Source organism: Myxine glutinosa, chromosome 5 (genome assembly GCF_964187855.1).
Source record: "Myxine glutinosa chromosome 5, kmMyxGlut1.1, whole genome shotgun sequence".
Taxonomy (NCBI): Eukaryota; Metazoa; Chordata; class Myxini; order Myxiniformes; family Myxinidae; genus Myxine; species Myxine glutinosa.
This window is the reverse complement of record NC_136265.1, coordinates 27,734,039-27,746,703: the sequence shown is the minus strand read 5'-3', so window position 1 is coordinate 27,746,703 and position 12,665 is coordinate 27,734,039. Positions and strand designations below refer to the sequence as shown.

The 12,665-nt window shown below is 43.9% G+C and overlaps 1 protein-coding gene across 4 annotated transcripts in view; it reads left to right on the top strand.

Moving 5' to 3' along the window:
* The window catches only part of ATP6V1H (ATPase H+ transporting V1 subunit H), a 77,783-nt gene that overhangs the window by 42,823 nt on the left and 22,295 nt on the right, over positions 1-12,665 (top strand). For all 4 annotated transcript variants that reach the window (XM_078777757.1, XM_078777756.1, XM_078777758.1 and 1 more), the window contains 2 exons: positions 8,961-9,067; positions 11,651-11,750. In XM_078777757.1, coding sequence (XP_078633883.1) covers positions 8,967-9,067; positions 11,651-11,750 — 201 coding nt within the window. In that variant the 5' untranslated portion in view covers positions 8,961-8,966. The remainder of the gene's footprint in view (positions 1-8,960; positions 9,068-11,650; positions 11,751-12,665) is intronic.

Below are 12,665 nucleotides of genomic sequence, written 5' to 3'. Positions count from 1 at the left end.
TCAGCGCGCATCTCACGTCACCTCCCTCTCACTGCGCATGCTCAGCGGGGAGTGACATGCCCTCAGCTGGTTGGTTCCGCCCCACTGGGGCCGGTCCGCCGCTTCCATTGGTTGCGGGGGTTACCGGGCTCCGCCCTTGACGAGGAGCTGACAGGGAGCCCCTGTTTGGTAACCCCGTCGAGCACATGTTCGATGGCGGCTCGTTGGGAAGGCCTGGTGCCCTCCCATCACCCCTACCAACCAAGCCGGAGTGAGGACGCGCACTCCCTTCGCTCGTTGTTGTTGTTGTTGTTGTTGTTGTTGTTGCTGAACTGTGAGGAAGAGCTGCGGGGAGGTATTGGGAGGTCCTAAACTTCCTAACGGTGCCATACAATCACATTCTGGTGCAACGAAGGGTCAGAATTAATGGAAACGAATCCATAACTGACATAGACTAAGAATAACTAGCAAGATGTCCTATAGTTGTCTTACATGAGATGCGGTGAACCTGGGTGCGACATTTAATGGGGGAAATAGGGGGAGGTCGGGTCTACAGAGTGTTGTTTACAGAAAATGGGACTAGGGAATGGGGGATTGGGGAGAGTTGGGAAGTATTGAGGAAATAGGGGAATATTTACAAGCGGATATGGATGGATGCAAATCCCATATCCGCAACAATATATATATATATATATATATATATATATATATATATATATATATATATATATATATTGTTGCGGATATGAGGATTGTATTTTTTTTATTGTGTGCTTTATTATTACTAGGGCATGCCCGTACTATATATATATCTAAAATTATATCCCCCCCCTCTATTTACATGAAATGGTTTGGTCCATTCGCAAAGCCAAAGCGAACGGCTTGCGAGTACGGTGACAATCCCCCCCCCTCTATTTACATGAAATGGTTTGGTCCAAAGCGAACGGCTTGCGGAGTTTGGTAAAGAAATCGCCATAGCTCGGTAACTACTTCTCCGATTAATATGAAACCTTGAAAAGGCACATCCTCGGGTCCCCAGCAATATACCTGGCAAGTTTCAAGTATATCGGACCCGTGGTTGTCGAGAAACAGCGGTCACAGACAAACGACAAACACACAGACAAACACACAGACATACAGAGATTACTGGAATTATAGATAGACTAGGACGTGCCCGTACGTGGGTGCCCGTACGTGCGTGCAAAAAAACATGCGTGCAAACAACAACAACAAAAAAAAACTTTGAAACCACGTGGCAGTAACGACCACAGAACCCCCCCCCCCTCTATTTACATGAAATGGTTTGGTCCATTCGCAACGACCACAGAACCCCCCCCCCCCTCTATTTACATGAAATGGTTTGGTCCATTCGCAAAGCCAAAGCGAACGGCGAACGGCTAAATCGCCATAGCTCGGTAACTACGTGTCCGATTAATATGAAACCTTGAAAAGGCACATCCTCGGGTCCCCAGCAATATACCTGGCAAGTTTCAAGTATATCGGACCCGTGGTTGTCGAGAAACAGCGGTCACAGACACACAGACATACACACAGACATACAGAGATTACTGGAATTATAGATAGACTAGGGCATGCCCGTACGTGGGTGCAATGCCCGTACGTGGGTACGTGGGTACGTGGGTGCGAATACGGTGACAATCCCCCCCCCTCTATTTACATGAAATGGTTTGGTCCATGAAATGGTTTGGTCCATTCGCAAAGCCAAAGCGAACGGCTTGCGAGTACGGTGACAATCTCCCCCCTCTATTTACATGAAATGGTTTGGTCCAAAGCGAACTGCTTGCGAGTACGGTGACAATCCCCCCCTCTATTTACATGAAATGGTTTGGTCCAAAGCGAACGGCTTGCGGAGTTTGGTAAAGAAATCGCCATAGCTCGGTAACTACTTGTCCGATTAATATGAAACCTTGAAAAGGCACATCCTCGGGTCCCCAGCAATATACCTGGCAAGTTTCAAGTATATCGGACCCGTGGTTGTCGAGAAACAGCGGTCACAGACAAACACACAAACACACAGACACACAGAGATTACTGGAATTATAGATAGATTATTGCTTTATTATGAGCCCTCCTGCCTCCAGTGTTGTGTAAAGGTCAAAGGGCGTCCCGGTGGTTAATTCCATAAAGCATACATTGAAGGACACTATAATATCCCTGTTCAGTAGTTTATTTCCTTATTCTGTGTATTAGATTAAGGCTTTGTCGTCCATTAAAATGACACTCCATTGCACCAAGTGAAAAAGATAGATTCCCTTCAATTCCCATTCCCAAAACCTCCATTTCCCCTTTCGTCATGGCCAAGCCAGTTTGTTACAGCTGCGGGTTGTTTTCGCCCCAAAGCCGCCATTGAACATGTGCTCGGGTTGGGGAAGAAAGGCGTGCCCGCCCGTCGTCATCAAGGGCGGAGCCAGAGGGTCGCGCGACCAACCATGGCCGAGGTGAGCACACTGATGGGCGTGTCCTGAAGGCCGGCGGCTTAATCGCCGGAGGTGCTATAAAAGCGCGCGCACAAGGACGTTGTAGTGAGTGGAGTAGTTGCTGAGTTGTGTAAAAAGATCATCCAGAGAGAACCAACTGTAAGAGAACCAACTGCGAGAGTACATTGAGATCACCCAAGGAAGCTTTGTACACAGCAACGGCTGATCAAGTGGGCCGATGTTTGTTCCTGAGCTGGTGCCTTTCCGAGCAGAGTCCGAGACTGGCATGTGAGCAAAAGAACATAGAGAACATTAAGGAGGTCATCATCCAGGGAAGCACAAAGCCTGTTGTAGTCCTGGCAAAACACGCGACGTCCACAGCAGTAGCAGCAGCGGCGGCCACAGCAGCAACAACACTCAACAGCCGCTTGGGGCCTGGACGGCGGTTTTGAGCAGGGCCGCGAAGGAACGGCGGCTGCTAAACGTGCCGATCGTGCTGCAGGACCCCTCGGACCTTCCTTTCCCTCCAGCCATCCACCTCCTGCCTTTCCATCCTCTTGTGTACGTGACTTTGTTTTGTTTGTTCTGTCCTGGGTATTTAATTAAGCTTGTATAAGGAATTTGCACTGTGTCTCTAAAATCTTCTGTATATTATTTTCTTATCTTTCCTTCTCCTTGGTTTTTTTGAGCCTGTAAATAGTAAATAAATTATATTCGTATTTCCAACCTTTTTGTCTTCTTCTTCTTCACATCCGTGTCGCCTTCGTCTTTTCCCTATTGAATATCTGTGGCGCGATCTGGCCAACGTTCAGGAATCGGGTTAGTTGGGGTAACTGTACGGCCGCGGTGCCATCCGCTCGGCAAACACAACATCTTATCCGCGGTCCGTAACAATATATATATATATATATATATATATATATATATACATACATACACACACACACACACACACACACACACACACACACACACACACACACACACACACACACACACACACACACACACACACACACACACCCTTCCCTTTGAAATTCTTTGTTTTGATGTGCTACCCATTTTTATTTGCATTGAATTGATAAATAACTGTTTAATGCTGCAGACCCATCAGTTGAACGGCGGTTAGTAATTGTAACAGTTTCTTAACCGTTCGTCAATTGCTTATAAACTACCGATTATATTTGGCACACACAAATATCAGCTTGGTCCGGAAGAAGTGCTAAATACAAGGAGTCCTCTTCCTCCATAGCGCCCACTCCGCTGCTGTCGTTCAGTTTACGTATGTTGTGCCTGCCCTTGTGTCAATCTTCAGGTGGGCAAAGGGTCTCGTTTTCACACAATGTACAACTACGCACCACTTATATTTTATATCATGTGTCACAAAGTAGGCCAAAATATACCTTTCAACAACATATTGAATGCAAATCCCATGTCAGAGGAAGATGTTTCTCAATATCTTGACAATCATATTCTATTTTTTTCTGATGGGTAAATGCCTTTCAACCCACGTGCGAACTGGTGTCGCTTCATGGGTGTGTCGATCTTGAGAGATAAAGAAGATACAACTCGGCATTTACAGACTTGCAAGGTCAAAGTACAAAGGGTGGATGGAACACAACTTGATGAGTGTTCAGGGGATTGATAATTCTTCGTAAAGTGTGCCAATTTTGTACAATATACATTGTGTAGAACAAAAGCAATTTACATTTCCAAGAAACGTGCTTTATATTACATGTTGGCCAGTGTACGTCCACCTTGAGATGACTTGGTCTATAAAAGTGAACCAACTGGCTTCAGAAACCTAACTTTGTGAGAAAATGGATGATATGCTGCTGACGACTTGCTTCATAGCTCAGGAGATTTTACATTATGGAGCAAACAGGTTTTTATTTTCCCATGAAAGGTTGAGAAGGTTGCATAACCATGTACTTATTTTTGAGAGGAAATAGATAAATATCTATTTCTCTAAATCTAGTTATCAATTGTACACCGCTCCTTTCCTATTCCATCTCCAGATGCTGCATGATGTCATCACTGTGCATCGTGCATCACCGTGCCTGGAAGTGACGCACGCCGAAAAGGAGTACTCAGTTTTCACTCCGGTTTCTTTCTTTCTTTCTTGTTTGTTTGTTTGTCTGGGCGATATCTCAGCCATCCTTTGAGTGAGGAAGCTGATATTTGGACATGACAAATGACCAAGTAATTTGGCTGTAAATGGTATTTTTATGCCTCCACCGACGAATTCGCCGGAGGTATTGTGTTTTCAGGTTGTCCGTCCAGCTGTCCGTTCGTCCGTCCGTGATAGGTTTTCGTTATTGCGATAACTTGAGAACGGCTAAAGGGATATTAGTCAAATTTGGTGCAGGTATGTATAATGAGGTAAAGATGAAGTGATTAGATTTTGGGGTCACGAGGTCAAAGGTCAGAGGTCATGTTAGGTAAAAATACTGTTACCGCGATAACTTGTGAACCAGTGACGGGATTCTGAACAAATTTGGTACACTTATGTAGAATGATGTAAAGATGAACTTATTAGATTTTGGGGTCAAATGTCAAAGGTCAAATCTGTAATAGGTCTATAACTTGAGAACTGCTGAAGTGATCTAATTCATACTTGGTACAAGTGTGTATAATATTGTAAAGATTAAGTGATTAGATTTTGGGGTCAAAGGTCAAAGTCTGTAATAGGTCTATAACTTTAGAATGGCTGAAGTGATCAAATTCAAATTTGGTACGGGTATGTATAATGATGTAAAGATTAAATGATTAGAATTTAGGGTCAAATGTCAAAGGTCAAATCTGTAATAGGTATATAACTTGAGAACGGCTGAAGTGATCTAATTCAAACTTGGTACAGGTATGTATAAAATTGTTGTGGTTAAGATATATCATGGCGATTTCCCAAGGCCATTTCTAATAACAAAAGTAACTGGAACGGCACTCGTTAGAGAGCAAACCTCCACCAGGCTGAACAGTTTATGTTTTGTATCCCACTGATAGACCGGATCTGGATTTGGACCTGAACCAAAATCGAATCGGCTTGTTCTTGTCACTTAACCAACTCGTCCCCCAAGTTTATTCATAACTCGTCCATAACCTTTTAAAATATGTTATATATCGCTTTTCGCCTGATCTCTCAATGGTGAAGAATCACTTAAAAATTAAACAATTCTCGTATCCGAATCTATGTTCAGATCTTCACCGAAATTGAATCGATGCATCCTTGTCAAACATCCAACCTCTCCACCAAGTTTCGTCCACAACTTTTTGAGATATCGTGCTACGTATCGTTTTTGGCCCTATCTCCCAATGATGAAGAATCACTTGAAAAATTCTACAAGCTGGATCTTCACCAAATCGAATAATTTTGTCCTTGTCACATACACTACCGCTCTGCCAAATTTCGTCCGAATCAGTCCACAATTTTTTGAGATATCTTGTTCACAGACAGACAAACAAACAAACAGACAGACTAGGGTGAAAACATAACCTCCATCTACCTTTGGTGGTGGAGGTAACTATAGTGCAGCAGATAAACACAAAAATTGTGCATTTTATGAGAAAAGCATGAAATTTTTAACATAGTTAGTGCATACCATACCATAAGGTTTATTTTCAGATGTGGAGGGAAGTCAGATTTGACCTCTGAAAACCGTGAGACGTCAAATCCAAAATGGCCGCCAGTCCACCGAGTCTAATGTTCAAACGCGCTTAATTTTGGAACCAAATAGTGTAGAAAAACATTATAGGTGTCATTTCCAACTAAATTGGGGATGCCCAGAGGTGAATGATGCTTTCAATGAACTCCTAGGCATGCCAAGTGAGGTCAGTGAAGGCTCAATGTTACTGCTAGAACGATTTGTGGTGCTGATGTACGATAGAACCAGTGAGAGCACGGAAGTGAATGATGCCAGGAAACAGCTCTTCACACAGAAGTGTAGAACTCTAGAGAACATTCCTCCAACCCAGGCAACACTCAAGCAGCACATCAAGTGCACTTGCTACCAGGCCAACTGTTGTAACCAGGCATTGGTCATGGATCCAGAGATGCCAGACCCACCTGACTGGGGCTGGACAAAGGAGACAACTGGGTGGCAGCCTCTTTGGACCACTCTTCCTGAAGCATCAAAATCGTGCCATGAATTTGATCGACTGTGGCTGCAAGAAAGGGTGCACTGGACGCTGCAAGTGTGCCAAAGCTGCACTCAAGTGCACTGCAATGTGCTTCTGTTCTGGAGACTGTTAGATTTAGATGATTACCAATTTTCATCATTGCACTTGATTTAATGTAAGCTTTGGTGGACATACTTGGTTAACTACAGTTATTTTTTCAGAGGTTATTGCATCATTTCTTGCAGTGTAAACACGTTTTTTTCATCATTTCTGGTCTTTGGGTGTTCTGTACCTATCCCTGTAACTGAAAAAATAAAGTTTTAAAAGTTCAAATGAACTTTTTCCAATAGCAGTTCCAACTGCAGTATCATAAAAATAGATATTTAATGTAATTTGACCTTGACCGTGACCTAAATGCATGTCCTTGAGTTCTGGCGATCTCAAAAGTATCACCAAATGAATGGGCATCCCCAATTTAGTTGGAAATGACACCTATAAGCGCGTTTGAACATTAGACCCGGTGGACTGGCGGTCATTTTGGATTTGACCTCTCACGGTCCTCAGAGGTCAAATCTGACTTCCCTCCACATCTGAAAATAAACCTTATGGTATATACTAACTATGCTAGAAATTTCATGCTTTTCTCAAAAAATGCACAATTTGTTAAAATATGAGAGCTTATCTGCTGTACTACTAGTACAGATGCATTCAAAGTACACCACTCAAATGCCACATAAATAAATAAATATCCTCCAGCCCGGCATTGCCGGGGTGCCATCAGCACCCGGCGATACCGCCATGCAGCACACATAGATGGTATTGGGAGGGATAGGTGTACAATAATTGATTGATCAACAAATAATGATCATAAAATATTTTCTTGATCAATTGGTTAATAGCATACCTAAACCACAAGTGCTTAATCCGAAGCTGTAACTTTTTGAAAATTAGTTAAATAAGTCATGAATCGAAGAAAAAAAAAAAAATTGATTAATCAATAAATAATTGATTTATTGATTAATCAATAAATCAAAAATATCCTTTACAGCCACATCACTTTGGCACTGCTGTATCCAAATATCAGCTTCCGAGCTCAAAAGGTGGCTGAGATATTGCCCAGATGAGAAAGAAAATAAATAAATAATTAATAATGAAAATAAATAAATGATAATCATGGAATAATTAATCAATTGGCTAGTAGAATATCTAAACCACCACCACTTCATCCGAATCTGTAACTTCAATTATTTAAAATTAATTAAGTCATTAATCGAATAATTAAATAATTAATTGATTAATCAATAAATCGAAAATAGCCATTACAGCCAAATCACTTTTCCTATTCCATCTGATATTTATATACAATGCCGTGCTGGAGGATATTTATTTACTTGGCATGGGAGTGGTGTACTTTGAATGTATCTGTACTAGTTACCTCCGCTGCCAGAGGTGGATGGAGGTTATGTTTTCACCCCTGTCTCTGTCTGTGATGTCTGGGATATCTCAAAAAGTTGTGGATGGATTCGGACCAAATCACAGTCATTGTCATGTCCAAATATCAGCTTCCGAGCCCAAAAGGTGCCTGAGATAATGCCCAGAAGACAAAGGAAATAAATAAGTACTTAATTAATTGATAACAATTAAGTAACTAATCAATTAATTGATTAATCAAAAAACAAAAAATACCGTATTTGCCAAAGTACTTGCTCACTATTGTGCTGAATTTTTAGCTTCCTAGCTCAAAGGATGGCTGAGATATCGCCCGGAATAACAAACAAACAAGACGGAAACTGGAGTGAAAACTGAGTACTCCCTTTCAACTGAGTACTCCCTTTTATTTGATGCATAACGTTATTCATAACATTCGTTAGCATTTTGATATGGCCAGAAGGGGAATTTGGAGACAATGTGACGCACTTCCGCATGGGCGATGTATCAGCTAAACAGTCGCTGGTTCACAGACGTATCGGTAGTACTACAAGCTATAACCAGTTATCCAATTCCATGAAGTGGTGGCCGACTTCTGGTGATACACATGATCAGATGTCTCCAAAAATCCCTACCCTCCACTGCTTTCCACAGCCCTGGCAGAGACCACTTCAGGGTTGTAGGCGAGAAGGGGAATTTCTGGCATAATAATAATAATATTAATATGGGGGCTTGCAGGATGGCCTAGACCTATGCACACTCTCCTCTGAGCTGTCTAGCCTGGGTTTGAATCCCAATCCAACTGACATCCTGGTGTTTCACAGGCAGGGTGATTCATCTATGTGTGCCGGCCCTCGGATGGATGTTAAACCGCCATCCCGTCTGCCATCATTAGTTGGTGGACTTTAAAGAGTGGATGTTTCTAGTAGATGAAAATTGAGTGTTGTGATTTGCTGTTGTCATTCTAAAAGTATTTGTTTTTGTATTTTGTCCACGCAGTTTGTCATGGAGAAACCAGGCCAACCAGAGGTGGTTCCCACCAACATCGTGGCTGCCAAGGCGGCTGAGGTTCGCCAGACTTCTGTAAACTGGCAGTCCTACTTCCAGTACGTATTTGCTCCTATACATGTGCGAGTTTACAATTTTCTCCTACGAGAGGTAACGATTGATCGCTGCACCCAAGCCATGCTGGAGTAATGATTCCCTGCGAAGTGTAGAGCCGTTATTTTGGGGTTATGTTGTGGTTTGAAAGCCAATACATTTTAAAGCTGATTTGGGGCATGTTGTGTTGAACATTTAGACCAATGGTAAGTTCCTGGTGTATCTTTTGGAGAATCATCATGACGGTCGTCCTTTGTCCAAGAAAGCCGTTCACGTGTGACGTGTGAACAACCTGCGAACCGGAATTTATTTTTAGTGCTGGAGCTGCTGAACCAGAGAACAACCACACTCTGAGATAGTAAGCAATGGAACCTAGAATGTGTAATTTGTTTCAGGGTGCCGGCGATCTTTAACGTCCACAAACACCCAGTGCTGGCAGATGTCTTCCTGTTTAACGTCCATCTGAGGGACGGAATGGCGCACACATTGATACTTTGTCCTACCTGTGAAACACCAGGATGACAGGTTATAGCTGGATCGGGATTCAAACCCAGGCTAGATGGGTCATAGATGAGTGCTCTAACCTCTAGGTTATCCTGCCAGCTCTCTCGGAGAATACAGATATTGATCCTCGACTTCGGTCTGTCGTATTCGTTGGTTAACACGGTAATCATAACCCGATAATCCCAGGGAAAAAAACAAGATACAGTATATGCAACACCATTCTCTCTCGACTTTCATGCAAATGGTGAGAAAACGTCGTTCCATCTCAGTTGCCAATCATCCTGCCTCATCACCTGGGTCTCCCGTTGAGGATATTGAGCCTGTGCCTGAGAGGGGCTTATTTGCATTGGTGCAATCACCTGAACTCGGACTTGATCCCATGCAGGAGAGCTCTTATCAAGATGGAGAAGTTCGCATACGAAAAACGCTGCCCCAAGGCAGCTCACAAACATGCTGCCCTCGGAACAATAAACATCATAGTCAAATACCATCCTTTAATTTATACATATTGTTACGGGCCTGTCGTCCGGTCACGAGTGGCTTCTCTTGGACCCGCTTCCTGACCTATGACCCTGAAGCCACAAGCCACAGAAAACTCTGCTACCAGACGAGTTGCTGAGTCTGAGAAGGCTAAGTCTGGCAAGGTTCACGCTCCACGACTCGCACCACTTTACCATTGATTTAGCTCCTCCCAGATAGGTAACCATGCTGTCGGCCTCCCACCTTTGTCTATTAATTAAGTACGGCTGAGCAAAACCATAGCCGGGCTGCCGGCTAGATTAGCACAGCGAATAAGTGGGGTACCACCTCCCCTCTATTTATTACACGCTATGTCTAACAAATGAAGGAAAGAGCCAATCAGGCAGTCTTGAAAGAAGCTTACCAAACAATACAGGAAACATTTTTTTTTACAGCAAAGCAATTACGAAGCAAATATTTACGGGACATACAGTGTCGCACAAGAGCAGTCTTACCCCTTATACCCCTTATACCCGTTATACAACCGGCCTTAAACGAAATACAGAGAGGCACCACATTCATCCGGGGAAAGTAGATGGAAAGGGGACAAAGAAAGATGTCGCGTCGTATTAGCGACCCCTTTCTCACCCGTATGTGAGCAGGCCAAGCCCCCGTAGGGCTAAATGGCGTGTCTATGTAGATGAGCGAGAAGTGGAGGTGTGGTGTCGTGCGGTATTATGTGGTCCTTAGCTCTGAAAAGAACTGTTGGGGGTCACGGGTCATTGCGTTGATGCTCCACAACAGTTGAGCCCTGAGGTGTATGCGCTGGAAGATGCAGGGTTATATGGTGCGTGTGTGACAGACGTGTGAGAAATCAGTTCTACCAGTTCTACCAGAAATCAGTTTTTTAGCACCCTTTCCGCCTCGCAGTCTGGAGAGTGCCATGCGTTGCAACTTTCGCGTCACCAGAGCGTGAGGAACGCTCATGCCGCCTGCCACGTTAAGGAGCGCCACCCTTTGCGCCATTGTTTTCCTGTCAGGTGTGTCCATCCCGCCAAGCTCTTTATGAAGAGCGCTCTATTCCACCTGCTCGCATTCCACTGGGTGGCATTGGAAAGCACTCACTTAGCGCCTTGTGAACCGCTAGCAGCGCTAGTATGGCTTCCTTGCGTTCAGCTGGATAGTGTTTGGTTGTTCCTCTGGTGTTCGCCCTTGGACTGGACGCAAGCTCCCTCAGGATTGGACTCGCCATGCCCCGGACTGCTGCAGATCTGCACACACTCTCTCTGGTGTGAGAACTCCTCCGCTATCACTCTGTGCCGGGTTTTTATTGTCATCTGCACGGTGTCACCGATGACGGCCGCTTTTGGCAACCAACCTGATCGGCGAGGAGGAGCTGCAATCCAGTCGCTGTGATTGGTTACCGCGTTTCTGGAAGCGCTTCTGTTGATCTGATTCTGGAGCGGCGAACGACCATGACCATTAGTACAGTGCTGGAATGGTGATTATTTGGCCGAAATAATGGTGTGACATGGTTTGATGATGTGTGTTTGAGAATGAAGCATGAAAATGAGGGTTTGAGTCCGGGTATTTGTTGTTGTTGTTGTTTTTTTTGTTTTTTTTAGGAGCCAGATGATCTCTCATGAGGACATGGCGTTCATCAAGAGGTTCCAGATTTCTTCTCACGAGCAGAGACATGCACTGCTTGATAAGGAAGGATTTATGGTACGGCATCTCGGCATCTGGGGTTAACGACGCAGTGAAACCATTGTTTCGTGATTATTATTGTTGTGTTGGAACGTTGCGGTGATATCCAGTGCTGTGGATCGTTCATAGCAGCTCTGGGAATTACCTTGTTACCTCCAGGAAAAGGAAAATGCAATTATAACATGAATTGTTTTTGTTGTACACGTTATATACACTGTATACTCCATCGTTCTCATGGATGATAATTAAATAATTCAAGCGAGTTAGTCTTTCATCTCAAATTGACCACGACCAGCACTATTCCCACTGCCCTCTGCACTTTTATTGCCGAAGTCGTTCATGCACCTGCTGACCAGGCCTGACGTTCGACTGAAGGTGATTAGAGCAGCAATTTATAATTTGTTTGGAGTGCCGGTGATAACTGGCACAGGAATCTGGAAAGATGCCATGGGATGTATAACATCTACCAATGACCGGTGCGAGCAGATGGGTCCTCCGACTCGATGTCCATACTGTGATTGGTTACACACGGACAGCACATACATTGAGGAATTGCCTGGCATGTGGAACACCAGGACGGCAGTTTATAGATGCGTCGAGATTGGCAGCCAGGCTTGACAGCTTGGATGTGAGTGTGCGTTCCTATAGCCTATCCTACCAGCCCACTTCCATCTCAAATGATGACATTATAAATGTATATGCAATATTTTTATTGAGACAAGAAAAATATAGGAAGATTTGGAAAAATAATGTCAATGGATAAAAATGAAACGAGGGGAGGACACATTGGTCAGCAATATGAATACAGCTGGAAACTCTCAATCATAGAAGTGGAAGGAAAAACTTAACTCGGGACAAGGTGGGCTTGGGGAGGGAGGGTTAATGGAGGCTTGGATGGCGGATAACCTGAGATGGTGGTGTACAGCTGTCTTG